We start from the raw sequence: 27608 nt of genomic DNA on the forward strand, positions 1-27608 counted from the left end.
AACTCTATTTCTATAATTATTCATCTTAAAGTTTAACAAAATCGGAAGTTTTTTTGCTGTTTTAGAAAAGTCTATATAAAGACTATTTGATTTTTATCCACAAAAGGCTATCAAGAAAGAGAGAAAATATATTTGTGTCTTTGGCTGAAGAGATTTAAATTAATTTGCTTACTTTTCAGCCCAAAGTTAAATCATGGAAAGGGCATGAAAAAAAAAACCTAGGAACAAAAATGTTAATAGGCAAATCACTTTGTATTTTGGAACATGTTCAAGAATCAGTAGTTTGTACATTTGGGATGTCACAGGTGATAGGTGAAGCATTTTCTGGGACATGTCTAGCCAGAAAATGCAGTTTGAGTGGCTGAAAGTCCCTCTGCTGTGAAACTGGGAGGTCTTCTTTCAAGAGGTATATGCCAAGTCATAACAGCAGTAGACAGAATTCCATATTGTCACTGGGAGGAATTGCTTCAAGTGCTGTTTGTATTTCTCACCATAAATATTCCTGATGTTTCTTTTGCAGATACCCTGTAGGGATAAAGGTTTTTGCGATTGCTTTATTAGGGTGTCCCTTAAGAGGCGGAATTCTGGTAGCATGATTCCTGCAGGTAGAATTCCTCGGTTATTGGTCATTCTCAGAGGATAAGTGTGATAAAGTAGCCTGGCCAGAAGTGCCGTATCTCTTACATTGAAACTGCGCTGAAGGTACATATAAATTGGAGATTCCCCGTTTCTTGTTAAAATGTTAACATTTGCTTCAAATTCAAGCAGGAGATTGATGATTGCCTCTCTGCCTCCAAAGCATGCCTCATGGATGGCTGTTTGGCCCTTGTAGTCCTGGGCGTTGACTTTGGCTCCGTGAGTGAGCAGCAGACGGATGCAGCTGACCCCCGCCCCGAGGAGTCGGCCTGCTTTGCTTGATGCAGTGCACACTGCAAGCTTCAGGGGCGTGTTCCCCGTGGAAGAGACAGCACAGTTGACGTTTGCTCCATAGGCAATGAGCGTTTCCATCATCTCCTTATTCAGCATGTTTGCGGCCATGTGAAGGGGTGTCATGCTGGCTTCATTAATAGCATTGACATCGGCACCATTTTGGGTCAAAATGGAGAGAACTGGATAGCAACCATATGCTATGGCCAGGTGGAGTGGTGAACGTTTGTTGCTGATTTCCCCTTGAGCGTTAACTTGAGCTCCGTGCGCACACAAGATGCGGAGACATGTGATGCTGCTATTCTGAATGTCTGTCAGGATCCTGTGCGTTCTATTGCCTGGTTTTGCCCACGTGGTGGAAGTGACTGGCCAGTGCAGTAGCATTAAGTTGAGTGTGGTGAGGCCTGTCGTGTCCCTAGAATGGGTATTGATTTGATTACACGTTACACTGAATTCACAGTGGGAACGGCTCTACGTGAACAGTTAATGCTTAAGCCAGTATTTAAAGTAAGACCCTTCAATTACCTTAAGGACATGTTTCAAAATCTGTATCGCTGGGTAGTTTCTCAGGCTATCCCAGGGTTTTTCGTGGGATGTGGTGGGATGCATCACTACGTGATGGGGCCTAGCTTCATTTTATATATATATAATTTTTTTTTTTGAAAAATTATTTTCACTTTTATACAATGTTGTGAAGAAGGCCCAGCTTCTTGGAGTAGCCTGTTTTACCTGTGCCGTCCCCGCTAGGGCTGTGTCCCTTCAAGGCTGTATCTTAGTGATTTCTGCAGCCTGGCACCTCACACAGTGCTGGGCTGGGTTACTGGCTTTCTGTGAAATTGTGTGGACTTGAGTGTGATCTGTTATTGCCACAGAAGTGAGCCGTGAAGGCCCGAACTCCCGTTGACACCTTTCTTAGAGGCTCTGTCTCTGCTCTCCTACCCGACATTTTTCTGCGTGAGTGTGTAGGGAGCAGAAGTGACAGGGGTTGAATCTGAAGACCTGTGGTCATTCTGAAGTTCATTCCCTGCTCCAGGCCAGGTGGAACGGGCATTTTACAACTTGGCCCTCATCTCAGAAGCGCTTTCAAAAATTCCTTTGTTTTGGCAGAGCAAAAGGAAGGTTTATTATGTAAATCTAACTGCTCTGCTGAAATTAGAAAATGATTTTAGTTCACATAGATTTGTTTAGCGTGAGGCCCTAGGCTATGGATATGGTGAAACAGCAGGTGGCCCCTACCTTTGTAGGGCTTATAGTCTAGCAGGGCAGATAGACGTGAAACAGTGAAACAGCTCAGTAAATAGTGGAAGCCGGCAGAGTTCTAGAGAGATGCAGAAGCCTCACATAGTGCATGCAGTGTGCAGGGTAGGAAAGGGTCCCCTAAGGAGAATGGGGCGAGTCTGTGATGGTTGAGATGTGGAAGGGACTTCCAGAGGACTTGCAGAGCTGGGGTGGGGTGCTCAGGGAGAGGCTGGGAGCAAGACAGGTCAGGTGGGTTCTTCTGGAGCATGGTAAGGATTTGGGGCAAGAAGTTCTATTATTATTATTCTTTTGAGATGGAGTCTTGCTCTGTCACCCAGGCTGGAGTGTGGTGGCGTGATTTTGGCTCACTGCAACTGCCGCCTCACGGGTTCAAGCGATTCTCCTGCCTCAGCCTCCCGAGTAGCTGGGACTACAGGCGCCTGCCACCACGCCTGGCTAGTTTTTGTATTTTTAGTAGAGATGAGGTTTCATCAGGCTGGTCTCGAACTCCTGACCTCATGATCCACCCACCTCAGCCTCCCATGGTGCTGGGATTACAGGCGTGAGCCACCGCGCCCGGCCTATACTACTTAATTCTTTCATTCACTCAGATAGTATTACTGGGCACTTGCTAAGTGTCAGGCATTGATTTGGTTGAGGTGCTGGAGATACAGTGGTGCACAAGGTCGACTTCTCTTTCATGCGGCTTACCTTCTAGTGGAGAGTCATAAACAAGAAAATCCATTGTCGGCCAGGCGTGGCGCCTCACACCTGTAATCCCAGCACTTTGGGAGGCTGAGGTGGACGGATCACGAGGTCAGGAGATCGAGACTATCCTGGCTAACATGGTGAAACCCCATCTCTACTAAAAATACAAAAAATTAGCCAGGCGTGGTGGCAGGCGCCTGTAGTCCCAGCTACTTGGGAGGCTGAGGCAGGAGAATGGCCTGAACCCAGGAGAATGGTGCCACTGCACTCCAGCCTGGGCGACAGAGCGAGACTCTGTCTCAAAAAACAAAAACCAAAAATAAAGAAAATCCATTGTCTACCTATATTTTATTTTTCACACCTAACTTTGGTGGTTAAACTTATTGAAGGCCATGGCAAGGACTTTACTGCATTCCTCACAACACCACCATTGAGCTCTTAATCCTCAGAATGTGCATTAATTTGGCAGAATATTTATGATGTTGCATTTTTCTCAGTTTTTCAGAGTATCTCATCTACTCAGTAAAGACATTGGTTCATTCATAAGAACGAACAAGTCCAAACATAAGTGGAAAAAATGTATGAACTGAAAAAAAAATCTATATCAGGTATATCCTCACTTAGAAATGATTGTCAGTGAAGCTGGGTGCTGTGGCTGAGGGCTGTTAATTCCAGCACTTTGGGAGGCCGAGGCAGGTGGATCACTTGAGGCCAGGAGTTCAAGACCAGCCTGGCCAACATGGTGAAACCCTGTCTCTACTAAAAATACAAATGTTAGCTGGGCATGGTGATGCACACCTGTAATCCCAGCTACTCGGGAGGCTGAGGTGGGAGAAGCTCTTGAACCCAGGAAGTAGAGGTTGCAGTGAGGCGAGATTGTGCCATTGCACTCCAGCCTGGGCAACAGAGTGAGACCCCTGCCTCAAAACAAAAAAGAAAAAAAAAAGAAATGATTTTCGGTGGAGTTAACTTACCTGACTTCTGGGTCAGCGCCGTGCCGTAACAGGCAGAGCAGACTCTGGGCCTTGTGGTACTTGGCAGCCAGATGGATGGGGATGATAGACTCTGTCGGCTTTGGAGGGAAAACAAAACACATTACAAGTGGCCCTGTGTAGTTAAAAATACTGTTTGTGTTAGCTTGCCATTTCAAAGGCAATACATTTATTTAGTGTCTCATTGGCTCACTCTTTTTCTGGTATGTGCATTGAAAGTTTCCTTTCTACTACCTGTTTTAAATGATCAAAATTCAGTGAATTCCATCCTATAAAATCTGTGTTTCACAGAAATGCACATTTACTGAGGCAACAGAAATAACACTCAAAAGCTTTGGAAATTTTGGAAAGTTGATTCTTCAGAAGAGCCTGTGGTGTGATATTAAGGGTACTTGCTATGAAGTCACTTAGTCCTTAAATTAACCCACAGGGTGATGGACAAGTAGGTGCTGTGTCGTTGCCAAAGTCGTATTATCAGCAGTAAAACCTGAATCTTCAGGGTTTTCAAATATAACGCAGCATATGTTCTGTCTATGATTAGCAGAGCTGTTTGTGCCAGCTCTTAAAATACACACATGTAAGTAGTGGTTTCACACCGTGGCTGCAAGATAAGACAGTAGGGTACAAGGGAGGGTGACTTCCTTTTTGAATTTAATTGTAAAAGTAATAATCATTGTATAAAAATTTAGAAAATGAAAATGTATATATTAAAAAGGGAAAAACTATTTTTTGTTTGTTTGAGATGGAGTCTCGCTCTGTCATCCAGGCTAGAGAGTGCAGTGGTACGATCTTGGCTCACTGCAACCTCTGCCTTCTGGGTTCAAGCAATTCTCCTGCCTCAGCAGTCCGAGTAGCTGAGATTACAGGCTCCTGCCACCATGCCCGGCTAATTTTTGTATTTTTAGTAGAGACAGGGTTTTGCCCTGCTGGCCAGGCTGGTCTTGAACTGCTGACCTCAGGTGATCCACCCACCTCGGCCTTCCAAAGTGCTGGGATTACAGGCATGAGCTACTGCGTCTGGCCAAAAAAGGGAAAAACTAATTTGACCACATGGAGATCATCACTGTGGGTATGTTTGAGAGATGACATGAATGGTCTTCCAGTCACACAGGGTCTGGTGTTTTCTCATGTTGGTTTGTGTGTGACATGTGTAGGGGAGGCTTTGCAGGCTTTGGGGAGCACTGCAGTGTGTGTGGAGTGAGCTGGAGTCGTGTCTCATTCTCATAAGGGCCGTGAGCTTAGTGGGTTCACCAGCTTTAGATCATGCTTCTTTCTAAGCAGCCTGACTTTTTTCCAGAAGTGACTGAGCAGAAAAGAGGGTACCTGGGTCAGAAGTAATCTGTTGCTGGTGGAGTTGGGCAGAATGGTGATGGGCTGGTTGACAGGGTGATTTCTCAGGAGTACCTCGATCGTAGTGCAGTCTTCTCTCATGATGGCTTCATAGAGTTTTGAGTGAAGTGCTGCAGATGGGCCATCTTCCAGGGACTTGGCACTGTCAACCACCAGGTCTCTGCTTCCTTTCCTGGTTATATTCCCCATGAGAAAAACTTAAGACTTCAGGGGAAAATGTTGTTATGGAATTGGTCAGTTTCAGTCTCTTTGTGATGATTCTTTCAGTTCAGTTCTAGAACTGTTCTAGAATTTGTCGAGAATTGGATCTGTGAAGGCAATCCATCAGTTTGGAACCAAGCGTCCAGACTTCGTTCCTTGATCATAGAATGTCAAATGTCAGCAGTTTTTAGGGTTTTCTACTCTATCATAAAAACATATTCAAGCTATCATCTTACACCTTTATTTCTGATTTCTCTCCAGTTCAAGTGTAGCTGAAACAATGATCAAAGCTAAAACAGAGGAATTTATACATTAAAATACAAAGTTAAAATTATTACTTTTAAAGTAAGAAAACTTTTAACCTAAGTTATTTTTTAGTTTTTATTATAATAGAATCTTCCCTCTCCCCATTATGGGTTCAGTTTTTCTCCGGCATAGGAATAGTTTGGGAGATGTTTTGGGTCTGTACTCTTTGCTTAAATAAAGCCATTTAGTGTGATCTATTAGTTCCCAACCCTGGCTAATACATATGAGTTATCTGGGAGCTTTTAAAAAATATCAAAGTTGGCTGGGTGCGGTCGCTCATGCCTGTAATCCCAGCACTTTGAGAGGCCAGGGCGGGCAGAACATGAGGTCAAGAGATCAAGACCATACTGGCCAACATGGTGAAACCCTGTCGCTACTAAAAATACAAAAAGTAGCTGGCTGTGGTGGCGTGCGCCTGTAGTCCCAGCTACTCAGGAGGTTGAGGCAGGAGAATTGTTTGAACCTGAGAGGTGGAGGTTACAGTGAGCCGAGATGGCACCACTGCACTCCAGCCTGGCGACACAGCAAGACTCTGTCTTAAAAAAAAAAAATCAGTTTTTTTGTAGTGCGAGAAACATGCTTACCCGTCCAAACCCAAAGAGTGAACTTAGAGGCACAAAGAACAGTGAAAGTGAGACTTTTAATAGCCCTCTTGCAAGGTCACGTGTCTGGTAGGCAGGTACACCCAGGGCAGTTACAACAGGTAATTTATCTCCTAGCATGCAAGACCCTACCTCAGTTCCTCACTGGTCAAGGACTACAGGGTTATGATCTTCCCAGACGTCGCCTAAGTTGCATTATCCCCTTAGAAGGTTATACCCTGGTCCCTTCCCCCCTTAAGTCTGGATTTCCCAATAATGAAACTTTCTTCCCTTTTATGGGCTGACTCCTCTACATCCTGTTCACTTATTGTGATCTTCCAGGTGGATGAGCCATGCGGTTTGTTACATTTGCAGGCTGGCTGCCGGTGCTTAGATTTATCATGCCTTGAAAAAGCCATTTAAAATGTTTTCTCACACATAGAAAATCACGTCTCTGGACTCGACAGGACAGTAGTTTCTTTTCTTTTCTTTTTTTTGAGACAGAGTCTCACTCTGTTTCCCAGGCTGGAGTGCAGTGATGTGATCTCGTCTCACTGCAACCTCTGCCTCCCAGGTTCAAGCAATTCTGCCTCAGCCTCCCGAGTAGCTGGGATTACAGGCATGCACCACCACACCTGGCTAATTTTTGTATTTTTAGTAGAGATGGGGTTTCACCATGTTGGCCAGGCTGGTCTTGAACTCCTGACCTCAGGCGATTTGCCCGCCTCAGCCTCCTAAAGTGCTGAGATTACAGGTGTGAGCCACTGTGCCCGGCCGAGGACAGTCATTTCTAAGAGCTTCTTGGGTAATGATGTGCAGTAAGGGTTGGGAAGCACTTGTGTACAAAGCATGCTCTACATTAATATTCTCCAAATTTAGAATAGCCTTGGGACTTTTAATAATACTGATGCTTGCGTTCACCCGCAGGAGTTCTGATGCAGTTGGCCTGGGGAATGGTTGAATGTTGAGGTTTTTTTTTTTTTTGAGACAGGGTTTTGCTCTTGTTGCCCAGGCTGGAGTGCAATGCCACAATCTTGGTTCACTGCAGCCTCTGACTCCTGGGTTCAAGCCATTCTTCTGCCTCAGTCTCCCTAGTAGCAGGGATTGCAGGCACGTGCCACCACACCTAATTTTGTATTTTTTAGAGACGGTTTTTCACCATGTTGGCCATGCTTGTCTTGAACTACTGACCTCAGGTGATCCGCCTGCCTCAGTCTCCCAAAGTGCTGGGATTACAGGCATGAGCCACTGCACCCGGCCAGATGTTGAGATTTTTAAAACTCCTGGATGATTCTGATGTGTAGGCAAATTTGGGAACTATTCCTCAAATATTTAACTTTTGAGGGGCTGCTTGCTCCTGAGTTCCAAACACTTAAAAACATTTACAAGATTTTACTATTTGTTTTAAGAAAGCCAAGGAGTTGACTTGTTTTGTTTGTTGATAGCCAAGAAATATTTTTCTTCATGGCCCTGATCAGCAAGTAAAAATAGGAGACTTTGGTCTGGCCTGCACAGACATCCTACAGAAGAACACAGACTGGACCAACAGAAACGGGAAGAGTAAGTTTTTGGTTTTGTTTTGTTTTCTTTGCATAAGCGAAAGACATGGTTGCACATGTTAGTATTTAAAGAGAATCATAAAGATTTAATAGCAAAGGTAAGATAAAGATACAAAGCAACTGTTGTTCTCTTAGGAGCTACACTGCTTGCTCATAGTAAATGTTCTTTAATGTTGACAGTGCTAACTGCAATGTTTAATATGTGGCTTTTGAAATGATAGGAACACCAACACATACGTCCAGAGTGGGTACTTGTCTGTACGCTTCACCTGAACAGTTGGAAGGATCTGAGTATGATGCCAAGGTAGTATTTGTTGCTTTCTGCCCTTTCATTCAACTTATTCTGCAGTCTTAAGTAACAATACAGGGTTGGGTGCAGTGGCTCACGCCTGTAATCCCAGCACTTTGGGAGGCCGAGGTGGGTGGATCACCGGAGGTCAGGAGTTCAAGACCAGCCTGGTCAACATGGTGAAACCTGGTCTCTACTAAAAATACAAAAATTATCTGGGTGTGATGGCACATGCCTGTAGTCCCAGCTACTCTGGAGGCTGAGGCATGAGAATCATTTGAATCTGGGAGGCAGAGGTTGCAGTGAGCCGAGGTTGCACCATTGCACTCCATCCTGGATGACAAGAGCAAAACTCCATGTCAAAAAAAAAAAAAAACCAAACAGTACAATGAAATGCAGAAGCTCTGTCATAGAGATATTTTTGGAGATAACTGAGTACTGTAGATAATTAACTGGATCAAACTGTCCTAAGAAGAAACCTCACTTTTCAGTAGACTCTGTGTTGCCTACTTTACCATTTCAAAATCCACAGATGTCACAATTTTTTTGTTTGTTCATTTGTTGTTTTTGAGACAGGGTCTTGCTCTGTTGCCCAGGTTGGATTGCAGTGGTGTCATCATAGCTCATGGCAGCCTCCAACTCCTGGGCTCAAGTGATCCTCCCACCTCAGCCTCCCATGTAACTGTGACTTCAAGAGTTGTGCTACCACACCCAGCTAATAAAAAAAATTATTTGTAGAGATGGGTCTTGCTTTGTCCAGGTTGGTCTCAAGCTCCTGGCCTCAAATGATTCTCCTCCCTTGGCCTCCCAAAGTGCTGGGATTAAGGCACGAACCTCTGCGCCCGGCCTAAATCGATTTTGAAATGAGCTTTCCCTTTAAAACATCACTGTTCACCTCAGGAAGCTAGAATTCATGGAAGCCTGTTTTCAGCCTTTCTTCTAATTGGTTTTTTTCAAGCTTTGGTAAATAAACACCACGGGGAAGCCTGCCCCTTGACTCCCCTTGAAATAGAACGAACATGCTGTAAAGTTTGAATCTCCCTTGTTCCTGGAAGAAATGCTAAAATCCATTTTTCAAAACAACAGGCTAGTAAAATTTTCTTCCTTTTGATGGCGCATTGAGCTTTTTAGTGATTAGGAAAGAGCTGTCAGAAAAAATGATGGCTGCCCCTAAAATCTTGTTTAGTGAAGACCTTCCTAAAAAATCTGCTTTTAGGAGTAGTATCACAGATTTTATGCAGTTTGTTAAATGTCACCAAGGACACTTGGTAAGAATGAGTGGAGGCAGAGGTGAGACCGGAGGAGAACCCGCGACCCTCTGGCTCCCCCGCAGCTGACACTAGCAGGCGTGAGCTCACGTCACTGCCTGGGTCAGGCCTGGATTGTTAAGGGGTGCTGAAGACAGTTGTATGGTCGTGACTGCTGTGGGTGGGGATTATCCCTGCCCTCCACCTGACCATCCATTCTGCGTGCCCACGGATGCCCCTTTTTGAGGTTGTGAAAGTCCGTCGCTGATGAGCTATCCTGCTCTGTTCCCTTCCTTGTGGGTGACCGTATATCCTCATTCTTAGAAACCCTCTCCTGTTTGGAGGGTGGAACAAGGAAATGGAAACGTTCTTCTAACTTTGTATTTCACTACTGAGTTCCCCCTTTTTTTCTTTTTCCAGTCAGATATGTACAGCTTGGGTGTGATCCTGCTAGAGCTCTTTCAGCCGTTTGGAACAGAAATGGAGCGAGCAGAAGTTCTAACAGGTTTAAGAACTGGTCAGTTGCCGGAATCCCTCCGTAAAAGGTGTCCAGTGCAAGCCAAGTATATCCAGCACTTAACGAGAAGGAACTCATCGCAGAGACCATCTGCCATTCAGCTGCTGCAGAGTGAACTTTTCCAAAATTCTGGAAATGTATGTGCTTTTCTTTCTCTTGGTCCTGGAGTGAAGGTGGTTTTTATTGCCTCTCTTGGGGAAGGAAGCGGTTGGGTGGTGCCCCCGGAGGCTGGGGCTGGAAGAGCCAGATGATGGTTCTGGAGGTGGGGCCTGTTTGTTCTCGTCCACTTCCTGGCACTCAGCTGCAGGGTGTGCTGGCAGGACTCACTCCCCTTGGGGTAGCAGCTGTGGCCTCAGCAGGCACAGGAGGTATCTGCTGGTGTTCACAAAGAGGTGCGGAGGGCTGGGGGCCAACCCCACAGCGAAGGCTGGTAGGAAAGCTTCCTGGGGCCTGGTGGGTGAGACTCCTTCCCGGAAAGGCCAGAGGGGCCTGCAGGGTTTGCCCCTTCTCATGGCTAGGCCTTTAAATGTCCAGGTCAAACTCTGACCCTTCACCACCTGCCTGCTGTTCTGGGCTGTCTGAGTGTCTGTCGGGGGCTCATCACTGGCAGGGCTGGTGACCCCGGAAGTGGTGGGCGGGTCCCTTGAGGGTGTTTTGGTCACTGGTGAGTTCAGCACTCTATCGGGAATTTCGAGTTGTACATGATCCTGGTACCTCCCCGGGTAGTGCTGAAGAGTGTGCCCGATAGGGGTGCTGCATTCCCTGTGCAGTACACAGTCATTGGACCACCGCGGAGAGGCAGGGGTGGCCTGGCGTGGGGGTCTGGCTGCAGCTGCTGCCCTGGACATGGTCTCTGTACATGTTTTTTTTTTTAAATGCTGAGGAAAATATGAAGCTTAAAATAGAATTTGTTTAAATTGTGAATCCTGGCCAGGCGGGGTGGCTCATGCCTGTAATCCCAGGCATGGGATTTTGGGAGGCAGAGGTGGGAGGATTGCCTGATGTTAGGAGTTCAAGACCAGCCTGGCCAACATGGTGAAACCCCATCTACTAAAAGTACAAAAATTAGCCGGGCGTGGTGGTGCACACCTGTAATCCCACCTCCTTGGGAGGCTGAGGCAGGACAGTCACTTGAACTCGGGAGGCGGAGGTTGCAGTGAGCTGAGATCACCCCACTGTACTCCAGCCTCGGCGAAAGAGCGAGACTCCGTCTCAGTATAAATAGTGAACCCTGTTTCAGTGAATAGTTGAGCTTAGACTCATATTTGTGCAAACAAAATATTTAAACCCATTCTCAGAGTTCCCTGACTGTATCAAGCACTAGGTTGAATACCAGTAGCATGCTTGTATTCATTGTCCACGTAAGCAGGTTGACTCCCCACCACCTGTCTACTCTATGAGTTACAAGCACTGGGTGCGGTGGCTCACACCTGTAATCCCAGCACTTTGGGAGGCTGAGGCAGGCGGATCACGAGGTCAGGAGTTCAAGACCAGCCTGACCAACATGGTAAAACCCCATCTCTACTAAAAATACAAAAATTAGCCGGTGTGAGCCACCATGCCCAGCCACAGATGTGGTTCTTGAAACCAAGTATAAACATTTATCTTCACATATGAAGGGGATTTTCTAATGCTCAGTTAAGATAGCTATTAGAGACCATAGTTATTTAGTATTTATGGTAAGGATTTCTACTATCTTGCAAAAGTTTTTTGTATAAAATGAAACCTTGGCTGGGTGTGGTGGCTCACACCTGTAATTCCAGCACTTTGGGAAGTCGAGGCGGGTGGGTCACTTGAGGTAAGGGGTTTGAGACCGGCCTGGCCAACATGGCGAAACCTCATCTCTACTAAAAATACAGAAACTAGCTGGGCTTGTACGAGAGCGCCTGTAATCCCAGCTACTTGGGTGGCTGAGGCACAAGAATAGCTTGAACTGGGGAGGCACAGGTTGCAGTGAGCCAAGATCATGCCACTGTACTCCAGCCTGGGCGACAGAGCGAGACTCTGTCTCAAAAAAAAAAAAAAAAAGTTATTTTAATGGAGTTTAAAATATTTTCTCCTTACAGGTTAACCTCACCCTACAGATGAAGATAATAGAGCAAGAAAAAGAAATTGCAGAACTAAAGAAGCAGCTAAACCTCCTTTCTCAAGACAAAGGGGTGAGGGATGACGGAAAGGATGGGGGCGTGGGATGAAAGTGGACTTAACTTTTAAGGTAGTTAACTGGAATGTAAATTTTTAATCTTTATTAGGGTATAGTTGGTACAATTCTTCGTTGTATTTAGTAAGCCTTTACAAGACTTGTTAAAGATGTCAGAGTGCCCCAAGCTGCCGTTCCTTCCCTTCCTGCCCCACAAGCTCCTTTTCCTGAATTTCCTACCTAAATATTAACCATATGCCTAGTCTCTGAAACTAAAAACTTGGACCTCATCCTCAATTATTTTCTCCTTTCAACTCTGTTGACCCTCTGTCTGGTCTTCCTCTAGAAGGTTCTACCGCAGAAATTGATGTGTGCTCCCTGCCCTCGTCACTGCCCAAGCCCGGGCCTGCACATACTCACTGGACTGTTCCAGTTTTGACAGCTGCCAGTCTTCCTGCCCCTTTCACACTGCAGCTGAAGTTCATTACCTGAAGGACGCCTGATCATTTCATTCCTTGGCTCCAAACCTTCTGCTGCCTCTAAGATAAAAGCTCAACTTCTTAACAGTGTACAGTGTGCAACTTCCAACCTTTTTATCTGTTCTCTCCACCTTCAGTTTAGCGTCATTCCAAAACCACACCCTTGCAAAGCTTTGTACTCCGCACCCCAGATGATCTCCAGGCAGCTCAGATCTCTTTCCTGCCTTTGCCCTGCACTGTTCCCCGGTACTTCCTCCTTTATTGTAGCACTCAGCTCCCCAGCCAATCTGTACATCCCTCAGAGGCAGCGATCTGATGAATTGGTTTTTGAATCCCAGAAAGGGTCTGCCATGGAGTTGGCAGTCATCACGGTAGATGGCGTATGATTTTGCTGAATTTTAAATAAAATGAAAACCATAAATTACATGATGCTTTTATTGACACTTGACAACTGGCCTAAATAAAAAGACCCTGACTCTAATACAAGTCCCCTTACTGATAATAGGCATGAAAGAGCACCATTCTTAAAATCTAAACCCTTTAAAATCAGTTATGGCAATTCACTGAAGGAGCTTGAGGGCCGTGTGAAAAGGAGCCAGGTTTCCACAAGACCTCATCCACCGCTGCACATTGGCTGGCACTGCCACACTGCAGCCTCCCACATTGGCTGGCACTGCCACACTGCAGCCTCCCACATTGGCTGGCACTGCCACACTGCAGCCTCCCACATTGGCTGGCACTGCCACACTGCAGCCTCCGACCTGCTGGAGTACAGACCACAGCACCACGTCTGCTACAGTGAGTTCATTCCCAGCGAGCCAAGCGCTCTTCCCAAGAGCAGAGTTCATGGAGCGGAAAACAGCGGCTTTTTCTTTACTGCTTCCCTCTTTTAACTGAAAAATCGCAATATCTACCCAGCTATCTATAAGGGTTGCGTTGACAGCATTATGCTTCTGGCCAAACAGAGAGAACAAGAAACGTGCAATGTTTCCTTCGCCTTCGATGGGGCACATCGTCTGGACGCTGAATTTCATCTGTGTCTTCGGCACTGAAAAGAAAAAACATGCCAGGTAGCATCACCAGAGCAGCCCTGAGGGAAGTACTCGCACAGTGGGGAAGGGGACAGTCACCAAACACCACAGACTGATGACATGGGAAAGGGTGTTTTCAAGAAGAACATCACATTTTCAGTTTGTCTCTAAGATGCTTACTACTGAAAAGGGTTTAAGTGCAAACTATGTTAAAAAAGTAACCAAAGAGTCATTCCTGGTATTTGATTATGACACTTCTGAAGCTAGAAGGGACCTCAGAATCCAATCCCTGCTGCCTAAGGTTTTGGGGGCTGAGGGCTGGAAACCCAGGAGCTGCATCTCCCAGGCTCTTGGCCTCATAATCGCCTTCTGTGAGACTGAGGGCAATTAAGATATGAATGACATGAACTCGCTTCTCTCCATATCAACATAAACCAGAAGAGGCATACATCTGTGGGATAGTCAATACATGACATCCTATCTTTATATGGCCATATGAGAAGATAACTTCAGTGTCCCTATGATGGTAAGTTCTTGAATGTGAGGGCAAGATGGCTGTGATAGCCATGACTCCCCTGCTTTGCCTGGTTGGACAGAACCCCCTTCCCCGAATGCTCACAGTCCCCCCTTGAGCTGTGTCTCACTCAGAGACCCTAAATTTTGCAGACGAACAAGGGCATCTTTGCGTTGCTTCATCTCTGCTCCTCCTCTAGAACTATTCCACAGGCTTTCTGGACTTAGAATATCTGACCTGATGCAAATCGCTGTGTGGCCAGTATGCCACAGAATGTCCTAAACCCTTGCTGCCTCTTATCAAAACCATGTTGCACATCTCATCATATAGTACAGCTAACCCTTGAACAGTGGGGGGTTAGGGACACTGACCCCCGACTGCTGTGCAGTCGAAAATCCACATAAAACTTCTGACTCCTTCAAAACTTAAGCACTAATAGCCTACTATTCATGGGAAGCCTTACCCATCACAGTTGATTAACACGTTTTGTATGGTCTGTATATTATATGCTATATTCTTACAATAAACTTGAGAAAATGTTAAGAAAATAATAAGGATGCTGGGCATGGTGGCTCACACCTGTAGTCCCTGCTGCTTGGGAGGCTGAGGTGGGAGGATCACTTGAGCCCAGAAGGTTGAGGCTGTGGTGAGCTATGATCGCACCACTGCACTCCAGCCTGGGTGACACAGCAAGACCCTGCCTCTTTAAAAGAAAATGATAATGAATTTACTATTCATTAAGTTGAAGTGGATCATCATAAAGGTCTTCATCCCACTGTCCTCATGTCGCTGAGGAAGAGGGGTTGGTCTTGTTGTCTTGGTTGGAAGAGGTGGAGGAGGTAGAAAGGGAGGCAGGAAAGGAGGAGAGGCAAGCACGGTGTAACTTTAGGGAAATACATCATCATTTGTCTGACTTTTTGCCTTGTGATTTCTCTAAAAATAGTTCTGTGCAGCATCAACCCTTCCACTGCTTGCTTTAGTTTCAGTGCTTGTATCATAGAAGACTCCAGGTCGTAAAAGAAGTCAAAAGCAGCCTTGAATAATCAGAAGCCTTCTCCCAGACTGTCTAATGGAAATCTGTTTTCCAGCCCGGCTTCTCCTAGGTCTTCTTCCTCAACATCTGGCACTGGTTTGGAAGCACTTCTCTCCATTAAGCTGTCTTATGTTAATTCTTCTGTGCAGTGTCTGTCAGCCCTTGAATTTCTCCAAGATCTATACCCTGAAACTCTTTACCACCCACTTTTGCCCCATCTATGATCTATTTCATGGTTTCCTTGATTGTCGTAAATCCTATGAAGTCACGCACATCTGGACACAGGTTTCTCCAGGAGGAATGTACTGTTTCACCGTGATGGCTTTCACAGCTTTTTATACGATGATGGCCTCTTCAATGATGTAATCCTTCCAGACTCTTCAAGATGTTCTAATCAGGGTTCTCTCTCTTTTTTTTTTTTTTGAGATGGAGTCTTGCGCTGTCACCCAGGCTGGAGTGCAGTGGCGCGATCTCACTACAACCTCCACCTGCTGGGTTCAAGCAATTCTCCTGCCTCAGCCTCCAAAGTAGCTGGAATTACAGGCATGCGCCACCATGCCCAGCCAGGGTTCTCTTTCATAGCACTGACAATTTCATAGAGTACTGTGTGTAATGAGCCTGGGGGCAAGTAGACGACTTTGACGCCCTTGGTGTTAAGTGGTGGGGCTCTGAGTGCCTGGAGCATTGAAGAACTTTAAAAAGGTGTACCTTACTGGCAAGGTACATCCTGACTTCAGGGACAAGGCATCAATGGAATTAATCCAGAAAAAGCATTCTTGTCCAGACGTTGTACAACCAAAAGATCAGCAGCTGTGTTTATCTTTTCCCGTTAAGTCTCGGGTGTTAGCAGTTTTATAGGTAAGAGCTCGCCTGATCATAAACACAGCTGCACCTGCACAAAACAGGACGGTTAGCCTAGCCCTGCCTGCCTTCAATCCTGGGGCTCACTTCCCTTCTTTACTTAATAAATGTCCTTTGTGGTTCCCTCCCATGCCCCCAGATTAGGGCAGTTTTGTCTGCATTAAAAACCTGTTGACACAGGTATCCCATCTCCTCCATGATTTTCTTTATGGCATCTGGGAACTTGTCTGCTGCCTCTTGGTTGGCGGAAGCTGCTTCTCCTGTTATCTTGACATTTTTAAAAGCCAAACCTCTTCCTAAAATTATCAAACCATCATTTGCTGGCATTAAACTCTCCAGCTTTAGATCTTTCACCATCCTTTGGCTTCAAGTTGTCATATAATGACTTTGCTTTTTCTCAAATCTTATGAGAGTCTATAGGTATGCCTAACAGTAATCCTGCACCCCACATAAAAGCTGCATTTTCTTTTCTTTTTTTTTGAGATGGAGTCTCGCTCTGTAGCCCAGGCTGGAGTATAGTGGTGTGATCTCGGCTCACAGCAACCTCCACTTCCTGGGTTCAAGCGATTCTCCTGTCTCAGTCTCCTGAGTAGCTGGGATTACAGGTGAAGGTCACCATGCCGAGCTCATTTTTGTGCCTTTAATAGAGATGGGGTTTCGCCATATTGGTCAGGCTGGTCTTGAACTCCTGATCTCAGGTGATCCACCCACCTCAGCCTCCCAAAGTGCTGGGATTACAGGCATGAACCACCACAACCGGCCAAAATCTACATTTTCAATGTGAGATGAATAGGTATTCTGCAAAAAGTGCAAGGTTTTTGCACCTCCTGGTGCAGCTATAGTGACGCCTTCATGAATTTTTTTTTTTTTTTTTTTTTTTGAGATGGAGTCTCGCTCTGTCGCCAGGCTGGAGTGCAGTGGTGCGACTTCAGCTCACTGCAACCTCCACCTCCCAGGTTGAAGCGATTTTCCTGCCTCAGGCTTCCAAGTAGCTGGGACTACAGGCACGCACCACCACGCCCAGCTAATTTTTGTATTTTTAGTAGGGATGGGGTTTCACCATGTTGGCCAGGATAATCTTGATCTCTTGACCTCGTGATCTGCCCTCCTCGTTCTCCCAAACTGCTGGGATTACAGGCGTGAGCCACTGTGCCCGACCAAATTTCCCTTTTTTTAAACAATGGTTCTTACACTGAATTCATTTATCTTGAAGTGGCAGCTGCAGACCTCTGGTACATATCAAGCAATTCACCTTTCTCATGTAATCTCATGACTTTTCTCTGCTTCTTGGGAACATTTTCAGTATCACAAGAGACACTTTGTAAGTGTCCCACAGTGTTAGTCAAGGTTTATGGCAATGCACAATGGAAAAACAGCCAAGAACCTCAAGAGATCACTTTTTTTTTTTTTTTTTTTTTGGAGACGGAGTCTTGCTGTGTCGCCCAGGCTGGAGTGCGCTGGTGTGATCTCGGCTCACTGCATCCTCTGCCTCCCGGGTTCACATCATTCTCCTGCCTCAGCCTCCCAAGTAGCTGGGACTACAGGCGCCTGCCACCATGCCCGGCTCATTTTTTTTTTTGTATTTTTTAGTAGAGATGGGGTTTCACCGTGTTAGCCAGGATGGTCTCGATCTCCTGACCTTGTGATCCGCCCGCCTCGGCCTCCCAAGAGATCACTTTTGACTGCAACATGCAATTTCCTGGAGAGATGAATTAGCTGCTCACACCGAGATGATTAGCGTCACAGGGTGTCTGAAGCAGATTGAAGCAGACACTCCCCACGCTGGAGGCGGCTGTGAAATTATTCCAGTTTGTTCCACAATTAATGTTACGCAGTTGGGATTTCATGCTCATCTTCACGTTTGTTTACATTTCTCTCAACTGCAAGTGGTGCCATGTATAGTTAGTGTGTGTGTGTGTGTGTGTAAGGTTTGATACATTTTAACTTTTAAAAATAGATTTGTGTATATTTTGTGTATGTAAATAATAGACTAGTATGTAAATATTTTATGCCTCATATCTTTCTCTTACTTGTTTTGATATTTTTCTTTTTTCTTTCTTTTTTGAGATGGAGTCTCGTTCTGTCGCCCAGGCTGGAATACAATGGCGTGATCTTGGCTCACTGCAACCTCCACCTCCTGGGTTCAAGTGATTCTCCTGCCTCCGCCTCCCGAGTAGCTGGGATTACAGGCGCCTGCTACCACACCCGGCTAAGTTTTGTATTTTTAGTAGAGATGGGGTTTCACCATGTTGGTCAGGCTGGTCTTGAACTCCTGACTTTGTGATCTGCCTGCCTTGGCCTCACAAAGTGCTGGGATTACAGGCATGAGCCCCTGCGCGTGGCCTTGTTTTGATATTTCTAGGCTATGCGGTTTGTCTGCCAGTTTTTTCAAATTGCTGCAAATCTCCAAAAAATTTTCCAAGATAGTTATTGAAAAAAATCCACATGAGGCCCGGGCCTGGTGGCTCACGCCTGTAATCCCAGCACTTTGGGAGGCTGAGGCAGGTGGATCATGAGGTCAGGAGTTTGAGACCAGCCTGACCAATATAGTGAAACCCCGTCTCTACTAAAAATATAAAAAAAATTAGCTGGGCCTGGTGGTGCGCGCCTGTAATCCCAGCTACTCAGAAGAATGAGGCAGGAGAATCGCTTGAACCCAGGAGGTGGAGGTTGCAGTGGGCCAAGATTGTGCCACTGCACTCCAGCCTGGGTGACAGAGCAAGACTCTGTCTCAAAAAAAAAAAAAAAGAAAAAACATCCACATGTAAATGGACTCATGCAGGTGAAACTCACGGTGTTCAAGGGGCAGCTGTGTGTAAGTTGAACTCAGTCCCGTCTACTTACCATTCTTCCAAATTAAAGTGAATCCCAGCTGATAGTCTTGGCGGGGCTGTTTTTTATTCTGTTCTCCAAAGCACTTGAGAAGGTTTTCAGGCACGCTCTTGACCGAGGAGTGCGTGTGCACCGTGGACAGGACCCTGAAGTGCTCACAGAGCAGCCTGTGCAGCACAAGCAGGGAGAGGGGAGGGGAGGCCGGGTTTGCGTTGATCACGATGTCTTTCAGCGCCCCGTAATCCTGGGGAAAGACCAAGACAATGTACGAATAAGTCATCGGAGAGTGCCACTGTGCCGGGCGCGAGTCTAAGAACCTAACCAGGGTTATCTAACCGACTCCGCCACTTCCATGAAGACGGCACTAGCGTCATCTCCACGTTGCAGCCGGTAACTTATCCAAGGTCACTGGCTCAGGACGGAGTGGAGCTGGGATATGAGCGGACTCCACCCCCCTACCCCCAACAAATAAAAAGTTGACTCTACTGTCAAATAAAACAACATATGAGGAATGACACTTTTTTTTTTTTTTTGAGACAGAGTCTCACTCTGTCACACAGGCTGGAGTACAGTGGATGATCTCTGCTCACTGCAACCTCTGCCTCCACAGGTTCAAGCGATTCTCCTGCCTCAGCTTCCTGAGTGGCTGGGACTACAGGTGCCTGCCACCATGCCCAGCTAATTTTTTTTTTTTTTAATTTTTAGTAGAGATGGGGTTTTGCCATGTTGCCCAGGCTGTTCTCGAACTCCTGACCTCAAATGACCTGTCCGTCTTGGCCTCCCAAAGTGCCGGGATTACAGATGGGAGCCATGGTGCCTGGCCTAGGAATGACACTTTTATTTGTCCCTTTTAACCTGCAGTTATTCCAGCTACCCAATCTTTCCAACAGCTGACCACGGCCAATTTGTGTTCATTAAGATGTTTCCATGAAGAACCCCTTAAGAAGGGGTGTTGGCTCAAGATATCATTGATGATGAGGGATGGGGAGATTCTAAAATACTAGGCGTTAACTGAAGTGCTCAGACTGACAGCCTTGTTTTTTCCCACTGTGTAACCCTCTTCAGTGCCAGTGGCCCACGGGTACAGAAGCCAGGCAATGGTTCGGGGCCACAGTTTGCTCTGGCATGGGGCACTATGAGAGGTCCAGGGGGATGGGCCTGTCATAATCCAAACCCATGCATGACAGCCTTTTTAGATAAAGACTTTCTTATTCTACGCTTTCACTCGTAATAATGAATGCACTGATGTGAACACTCACAGCCAAACTCCTTGGCTTTCTGTACCCTGCCTGCCACTCCTGACCAATATCCCACACGTCGGCCTAGGCAGAATGCCTTGCAGTTCCCTGAACATATTGTATTACTTGACGCTGGGTCTTCTGAGGTATCAAAATTCATCTTGAGCACCACATGCTCTGAGATACCTCCCCAGCACCCTGAGAAATGACTCAGGGTCTTTTCTCAGTCATTTCAGCCGCGCATGCTCGAAAACTCATCTGCTAGGCTCCGGCTCCCTGAGGGCCTGGTTGCGCCTCATCTGAGTCCTCAGTGCATGCCAACAAGTACTGAATGAATGAGGGAGCAGAGGAAGGAATACATGAATGCAGAGGTACTGAGGTTACCAAATATCCCAGCCCTGGGTGAGACACCACAATGCTTGCATTTTTTAGGGCTTTAAGTAGTGCAATTCTATCACCCATTCTAGAGGAGGCTACTGATAGGGATTCTTGGGACAAACCCTTTTGCATCCTCAAATAAATACCACATTGTGGTAACAAACGAGGTGGTCTTTCTTTGCATATCAGATTCTCCCCTAAATTAGCTGAAGCCTGTAAACTTCAATCATGAGAGCTGGCTGATGCAACTTACTTGTAATACAGCAAACTGAGTTCAAGCAAAACGCATTTGAAATATGAGACTGACTGGCCTGAGCAGTACATTTCAAAAGGATGGGTAGGATTTTTGTACTTGGGCAGTCACGGTTCTGAAAGTTGGCCTGTGATCAGAGAGAGTCTGGGCTGCCTCTGCTGAACCTCTGGGGAACACTGAGCAAGCAATGAGATCTGTTCTTCCAGGGCTCAGAAGCTGCTGGACCCATGCCCGGACTGGCAGAGGCTGTAACTCTCTTCCACTCCTTCTCTACCTACAGATCCTCCCTGTCCTCTACGTGCTCTGAGAAGTCAAGAGGAGGCTTTAGAGCTTGTTTTGACTTCACTCCTGCCCTGGGACTCTGTTCTGTGCAAAGGCACACTCATTTAGAGAAGAAAAAAACATGAACATGCTCTTGGCTCTGCCTTTGAAAACTAGAAAGCTAGTTTTGTTTTTGTTTTGAGACGGAGTCTCGCTCTGTCGCCCAGGCTGGAGTGTAGTGGCACGATCTCCGCTCACCACAAGCTCCGCTGCCCGGGTTCATGCCATTCTCCTGCCTCAGCCTCCCGAGTAGCTGGGACTACAGGCGCCCGCTACCACGCCCGGCGAATTTTTTGTATTTTTAGTAGAAATGGGGTTTCACCACGTTGGCCAGGATGGTCTCGATCTCCTGACCTCGTGATCTGCCCGCCTTGGCTTCCCAAAGTGCTGGAATTACAGGCGTGAGCCACCGCGCCCGGCCTGAAAGCTAAGGCTTTAATCACAGCAGCACAATTTCCCTGCACTAACCACTCAGTACCTACTAACGTTTCAGCTTTCAAAACGAACTTACCTTCCCAAGCACTGAATTCAAGTCCAGCGCATTGGTGGTTAAAGTCGTGGGCTCATCCGCTTGGATTATGTTGGTTACATCCAAGTCTGCATCTGGTGTTTGAATCATCTTGGAGAGGCCATCAACTGCAGCTTTCAACTCATACAGACGTTTTAAAATATCATCTTGGCGGGACTCAAGAGCTTGCAGAGACAGGTTAGACTCTTCCTAAACAAACCAACAGCCAAATGTTCATTTCCTCTCCCATCAGACCAGTGTTGTTTAAATTTGATCACTTGTCTTACTTTGCCATGCACTCACCAAACCTCCCACCCTTTAAAAGAAGACATTATGGGCTGGGTGTGGTGGCTCACGCCTGTAATCCCAGCACTTCGGGAGGTCCAGGTAGGCAGATCATCTGACGTCAGGAGTTCAAGACCCGCCTGGCCAACATGGTGAAACCCCGTCTCTACTAGAAATACAAAAATTAGCCTGGCATGGTGGCACGCAACAGTAATCCCAGCTACTCGGGAGAGTGAGGCAGGAGAACCACTTGAACCCAGGAGGTGGAGGTTGCAGTGAGCCGAGATGGCACCACTGCACTCCAGCCTGGGTGACAGAGCGAGACTCCATCTCAAAAAATAAAAATAAAAAAAAATAAAAGAAGACATTATGGGATGCAAGTCTGCAAAGCCTTAATTACAAAGTAAAGAAACAAAAAGGAAAAAGACATTAGAATACAGGAGCAGAACCATCTCATTTTCCCCACAGTCCAACAGGTCCCTGCAAATTGATCCCCAAACGCTTAAAACAAGGCCAGGCGCGGTGGCTCACACCTGTAATCCCAGCACTTTGGGAGGCTGAGGCAGGTGGACCACCTGATTTCAAGAGTTTGAGACCAGCCTGGCCAACATGGTGAAACCCTGTTTCTACTAAAAATACAAAAATTAGCCAGGCGTGGTAGTGCACGCCTGTAGTCCCAGCTACTCAGGAGGCTGAGGCAGGAGAATCGCTTGAACCCGGGAGGCGGGGGTTGCAGTGAGCCGAGATCGCACCACTGAACTCCAGCCTGGGCGACAGAGCAAGACTCCGTCTCAAAAAAAAAAAAAAAAAGCTTAAACAAATAAAAGTTGTGGCTAAAACCCACTCTGAAATTGTATGGTTCCTATTTCAGGTAATTTAGTCTAACAACAGGGAAGGATAGAAAATGAACACAATTTGTAGTTCTTTGTTCTTAACAAACTAAGAATACTTTGCTTAAATAAGTAGCAATGAGAATGTAACTGAGTAATTTATACAAACAGGGAAAAGGGAACACAGGTTGAAACACTTTATTTTAGCTTGGAAGCACGTCCATGGGGACAAGTAATCAATTCCACAAATCATTTTCTTGTCTTTTTTTTTTGTCCTGGAGACAGGGTCTCACTCTATTGCCCAGGCTGGAGTGCAGTGGTGTGATCATGGCCCACTGCAGCCTTGACTTCCTGGGCTCAAGTGATCCTCCTGCCTTAGTCTCCTGAGTGCCTGGGACTACAAGTGTGCGCCACCAAGCCTGGCTAATGTTTAAATTTTTTTGTAGAGACAAAGAGCTGTGCTATGTTGCTCAGGCTGGTCTCAAACTCCTGTCCTCAAGCCATCCTCCCACCTCAGGTCCCAAAGTGCTGGGAAGACAGCCGTGAGCCACCACACGCGGCCAGGCCACCATTTTTCACCTAGCCTATTCCACCTTGCACCCATTCTAGTCCACCCCTGCAAACCATCCTTTAAGATGGCAGCTGGAAAGACTTAAAAAGAAACTCAAGGCTGGGCGCACTGACTCATGCCTATAATCCTAGCACTTTGGGAGGCCGAGAGGGGCAGATCACCTGAGGTCAGGAGTTCGAGACCAGCCTGGCCAACATGGTGAAACCCCGTCTCTACTAAAAGTACAAAAATTAGCCAGGTGTGGTGTGGGTGCCTGTAATACCAGCTATTCAGGAGGCTGAGGCAGGAGAATCGCTTGAACCCGGGAGGCGGAGGTTGCAGTGAGCAGAGATCACACCACTGCACTCCGGCCTAGGCGGCAGAGTGAGACTCTGTTTCAAAAGAAAAAAATAAAATAAAATCAGATATTGTCAATGTCTCCCCCTTGCTAACCTGCTAGGTGCTTAGGATAAAATGTCAAACATTTAACATGGCTTCACAGACATCTTGTATCATTTGGCCTCTGGCTACCTTACCTCACCCAATTTCGTCCTTTGCTCTGTGCTCTAGCCACACTGTCCGAGGAGTTCCTAAACCACCACCCTGGCTCCGACCACAGATCTTCACATGTGCTGTTCCCTCCATCTGCATCACTCTTCCTTCTTCTCTTGTTTGCTTAACTCCTATTTACCTTCGGGCTTAATCAGCACTTTCTCACCTCTCCTAGTCTGCTGCTCTTATTTAAGATCAAACGTCAGAGAAATGTGAAGTCCACTGACTTCCGGGTGGAACAGAGTTCAGTATGCCAATTAAATTATTGAGTGCTGGCTAGGCACAGTGGCTGATACCTGTAATCTCAGCACTTTGGAAGGGCGAGGCGGGTGGATCACTTGAGGTCAGGAGTTCGAGAGGACAACATGATGAAACTCCATTTCTACTGAAACACAAAAATTAGCTGGGCTTGGTGGGGGGCACCTGTAATCCCAGCTACTGGAGAGGCTAAGGCAGGAGAAAATTGCTTGAACCCGGGAGACAGTGGCTGCAGTGAGCCAAGATTGCGACACTGCACTCCAGACTGGGTGACAGAGTGAGACTCTGTCTCAAAAACAAAAAAAACCTCGGTCAGGAATGAAGAATGTCTGAAGTACTGTATGTGTAACGTGGCTTGTGATTTTTAAGCCCTGAGTGCAGCGTGATCTAGTCCTTCGTGATATGAGTAATACCAAAATGTTCAAGATCTGTTTTATGTCATTCGTGTCTTCTAATGTTGGCCTGTTGTTTTCCTTGCTGAGACTAGATTGTGATGTGGTATACTGTTTTTCTGCATTTGTTTTAATTTATATGTATTTATAAACAGCTTATTCTTCATGTTGCTTTCATTTACCCTGGAGATACTTGATTGCTTTTTTTCTTTTTTTTTTTTGAGACAGGGTTTTACTCTGTTGCCCATGCTGGAGTCCAGTGGCAGGATCACAGCTCAATGCAGCCCTGACCTCCTGGGCTCAAGTGATCCTCCCACCTCAGCCTCCTGAGTAGCTGGAACTACAGGCACATGCTACCACACCTGGCTAAGTTTTGTACTTTTTGTAAAAATGGGGTTTCACCATGTTGCCCAGATTGGTTTTGAACTCCTAGGTTCAAGTGATCCTCCTGCCTTGGTCTCCCAAAAGTGCTGGGATTACAGACGTGGGCCACTGCGCCTGCCCAAGATGTTTTATGGCTAATTATTTGTCCGCATTGTTATCACCTCCTAGAGAAACTGCTAGAAGAGTGAGATTATGTGTCCTCCAAGTTCACAAATAAAAGCCCAAAAGAAGTTAGGCAGCAGACTTAAAAACAAATAAAACAGACTCTGCAAAACTTGGCCTTAAATGAAAGGTGACATTCTCCAACCTGGATTGTCTTTTTGGCTTCATGGGACTGTGCAGTTGGAGGGTGACTGGGCCCTGTTTCCACGGCACTCTCTAGGTGCAGGGACCATTGAGCCATGTCTGCTATTTCTGTCTTAGCTCTGTACTGAAATAACAGTTGTGTTACTGGGTTTCAAAAGAAAGTCTGTCCCTCCTGATCTAGGCAGAAAGCCATTAAAGAAAACAGAAGGATAACAAGCAGTGGGAAAACAGACCAGAAAAGTTACCGATTCACCCATCTTGTGTCAAAAATGGACAGGCCTGTTTCTCCTGCTGGAAACCTAGGATGTACGTTTGCAATGAGAAAAGAGTGAAAGACTTGAGCAGGTACATTAAAAAAGCACAATCACAGCGGCCAGTGAATATGAAAAGGTCAAGTTAGAGAAGTCTGGAGAAATCCAAACTAAAACTACCTTAGGATACCACGCTACACCCACCAGCTTTGGGCAGGGTGCAAACATCAGGAATTCTTCTACCCTGCTGGTGAGCGGTGAGCGAGCGCATAAACCAGTATAACTTTGGAAAACAATTTAATAGAGTGGAAAGCCAGGCGGGCCACTGAGCCAGCAGTCCCATTCATTAGTACATACCCCATGCCTGCTCCTCTGTATAAGAGTATTCACTGCAGAACTGTTCATAGCAAGTTAAAATGGAAAACAATCCAGTGTCCCTGAGCAAGCAGGATGGATAAGTATATGGTGGAGAGTCATGCAATAGAACGGTACAGTACAGAGATGATGAATACTTCTGATATTACAATAAAATGACTCCTAAAATAATATCTACGAAAAAGAAGCCAGGGCTGGGACCCAGTGGCTCATGTTTGTAATCCCAGCACTTTGGGAGGCTGGGGTTAGAGGATCGCCTGTGGCCAGGAGATTGAGACCACCTTGGGTCTCCATAACCACCTTTTATGTAGAGATGTGGTAAGACCTCATCTCTACATTAAAAAAAAAAAAAACACCCAGACACATCAGACTATACGCTGTATGCTTACCTATATGAAGACTATTGTTTAGGGGCCGGGCACGGTGGCTCACACCTGTAATCCCAACACTTTGGGAGGTCGAGGCGGGTGGATCTCTTGAGGTCAGGAGTTCGAGACCAGCCTGGCCAACATGGTGAAACCCCGTCTCTACCAAAAATACAAAAATTAGCCGGGTCCAGTGGACAGCGCCTGTAATCTCAGCTACTCAGGAGGCTGAGGCGGAGAATTGCTTCAACCTGGGAGGCAGAGGTTGCAGTGAGCTAAAATCACACCACTGCACTCCAGCCTGGGTGATAGAGTGAGACTCCATCTGAAAAAAACAAAAAAACAAACAAAAAACCAGACTATATTGTTTAGGGATAAATACTTAGTTGACAAAATAATAGAGACAAGCAAGACATAATTACCATAAAAATCAGGACCTGGGGTTGGGGGTGGAGAGGGAAGGTTTAAGTGGAAAGAATGGAGTGGTGACAATGTGTGTCAACCTGGGCCACGGTGACCCTGGGGTTCGCTTTGTAATTCCTCAAAATGAGCATTTATGTGCTGTTCACTTTTCAGAGGGTAGAATCTCTGAACCAAAATGTTTAAGCAACCATATATTAAAAAAAGAAAAAATATGGACAGATTTGTATTTTAATTAAAACATTTAAAAAATAGAGACAAGGGTCTCGCTATGTTGCTGAGGGTGGTCTCAAACTCTTGGGGTTCAATTGATCCTCCCACCTCGGTCTCCCAAAGCGCTGAGACTCCAGGCGTGAACCACCGCGCCCGACCTGGAAAGATACATATATATATATGTGTGTGTATATATATATATATATTTTTTTTTTTTTTGAGACAGAGTTTAGCTCTTGTTGCCCAGGCTGGAGTGCAATGGCTCGATCTCAGCTCACTGCAAACTCCGCCTCCAGGGTTCAAACGATTCTCCTGCCTCAGCCTCCCGAGTAGCTGGGATTACAGGCGCCTCACCACACCCAGCCAATTTTTGTATTTTTAGTAGAGACGAGGTTTTACCATGTTGGCCAAGCTAGTCTCGAACTCCTGACCTCAGGTGATCCGCCCGCCTCGGCCTCCCAAAGTGCTGGGATTACAGGCGTGAGCCACGGCGCCCGGCCTGGATAAATCTTTTAAAAGATAAAAGTCTGAGTGAGTCCCTAGCCGGCCGGCACAGATGCCGGGGTGGGGCCGTCAACCGGTTGGGACGCACTCGCTCCGGCCTGGGGGTACCCGGGCCAGCAGCCAGTCGCCGCGCGTGCGCACTGGGCGGGGGGGCCCCGCGCTCCTACCTGCACGTGGCCAGCGCCCGGCGCTGGGCCGCAGCTCCTGCCGTGCACGTTGGGGAGCCGGTACATGCAGGTGGGAAGCTCCACACGGAGAGGCGCGCCGCCCCCGTGATAGGGCTTTACCTGGTACATCGGCATGGCAGAACCAAAGCAAAAGGGGGTAACGCGTGCCAAACGCCAACGCTCAGAAACCGTCAGAGGCCACGACGGAGACCGGCCACCTCCCTTCTGACCCTGCTGCGGGCGTTCGGGAAA

At 46.6% G+C, this 27608-nt stretch overlaps 3 protein-coding genes and 1 non-coding gene across 11 annotated transcripts in view; 1 reads left to right on the forward strand and 3 right to left on the reverse strand.

The window, feature by feature from the left end:
- Positions 1 to 12959, forward strand: part of EIF2AK1 (eukaryotic translation initiation factor 2 alpha kinase 1) — a 35776-nt gene extending 22817 nt beyond the window's left edge. For all 4 annotated transcript variants that reach the window (XM_034963677.3, XM_008958406.5, XM_034963678.3 and 1 more), the window contains 4 exons: positions 7750 to 7864; positions 8085 to 8167; positions 9820 to 10053; positions 11983 to 12959. In XM_034963677.3, the coding sequence (XP_034819568.1) occupies positions 7750 to 7864; positions 8085 to 8167; positions 9820 to 10053; positions 11983 to 12111 (561 nt within the window). In that variant the 3' untranslated portion in view covers positions 12112 to 12959. The remainder of the gene's footprint in view (positions 1 to 7749; positions 7865 to 8084; positions 8168 to 9819; positions 10054 to 11982) is intronic.
- ANKRD61 (ankyrin repeat domain 61) lies at positions 234 to 5832 on the reverse strand. Of its 2 annotated transcripts, none has more exons than XM_055114974.2 (3): positions 5271 to 5832; positions 3849 to 3946; positions 234 to 1342 (listed from the first exon to the last, which is right to left on the reverse strand). In XM_055114974.2, exons 1-3 carry the CDS (start codon positions 5403 to 5405, stop codon positions 400 to 402), a joined length of 1176 nt encoding a protein of 391 aa, XP_054970949.1. In that variant the 5' UTR covers positions 5406 to 5832; the 3' UTR covers positions 234 to 399. The 2 variants fall into 2 exon arrangements, with proteins under 2 accessions (XP_054970949.1, XP_008956653.1); XM_008958405.4 differs by having other exon boundaries at positions 5190 to 5832.
- On the reverse strand, positions 12953 to 27604 carry AIMP2 (aminoacyl tRNA synthetase complex interacting multifunctional protein 2). 4 transcript variants are annotated; one of them, XM_055114975.1, is made up of 5 exons: positions 27357 to 27491; positions 21508 to 21714; positions 18819 to 19050; positions 13224 to 13583; positions 12953 to 13190 (listed from the first exon to the last, which is right to left on the reverse strand). In XM_055114975.1, exons 1-5 carry the CDS (start codon positions 27489 to 27491, stop codon positions 13096 to 13098), a joined length of 1029 nt encoding a protein of 342 aa, XP_054970950.1. In that variant the 3' UTR covers positions 12953 to 13095. The 4 variants fall into 4 exon arrangements, with proteins under 4 accessions (XP_054970950.1, XP_008956651.2, XP_008956652.2 ...); XM_008958403.5 differs by having other exon boundaries at positions 12953 to 13583; positions 27357 to 27604; XM_008958404.4 differs by having other exon boundaries at positions 12953 to 13583; positions 27477 to 27597.
- On the reverse strand, positions 19852 to 19986 carry LOC112440580 (small nucleolar RNA SNORA42/SNORA80 family). The gene has a single exon (XR_003028610.1). It is a non-coding gene; the product is annotated as a small nucleolar RNA SNORA42/SNORA80 family (small nucleolar RNA).
- Positions 27605 to 27608: the final 4 nt, after the last annotated feature.

The sequence above is a fragment of the Pan paniscus genome, chromosome 6, assembly GCF_029289425.2.
Source record: "Pan paniscus chromosome 6, NHGRI_mPanPan1-v2.0_pri, whole genome shotgun sequence".
NCBI classification, from domain to species: Eukaryota; Metazoa; Chordata; class Mammalia; order Primates; family Hominidae; genus Pan; species Pan paniscus.

Bases quoted from the DNA above. Each gene is read 5' to 3' on its own strand.
- ANKRD61 (XM_008958405.4), bottom strand. From the start codon at position 5,405: ATGGGGAATATAACCAGGAAAGGAAGCAGAGACCTGGTGGTTGACAGT. The intron at 3,947-5,189 runs GTACCCTCTTTT...TTCCCTCCAAAG, and splicing joins ACAGATTACTTCTGACCCAG to CCGACAGAGTCTATCATCCC. The intron at 1,343-3,848 runs GTAAGTTAACTC...TACCCATTCTAG, and splicing joins GGCGCTGACCCAGAAGTCAG to GGACACGACAGGCCTCACCA.
- AIMP2 (XM_008958403.5), bottom strand. From the start codon at position 27,491: ATGCCGATGTACCAGGTAAAGCCCTATCACGGGGGCGGCGCGCCTCTC. The intron at 19,051-21,507 runs GTAAGTTCGTTT...GTCTTTCCCCAG, and splicing joins TGAATTCAGTGCTTGGGAAG to GATTACGGGGCGCTGAAAGA. The intron at 13,584-18,818 runs GTAAGTAGACGG...TTTTCTTTTCAG, and splicing joins CACTTTAATTTGGAAGAATG to TGCCGAAGACACAGATGAAA.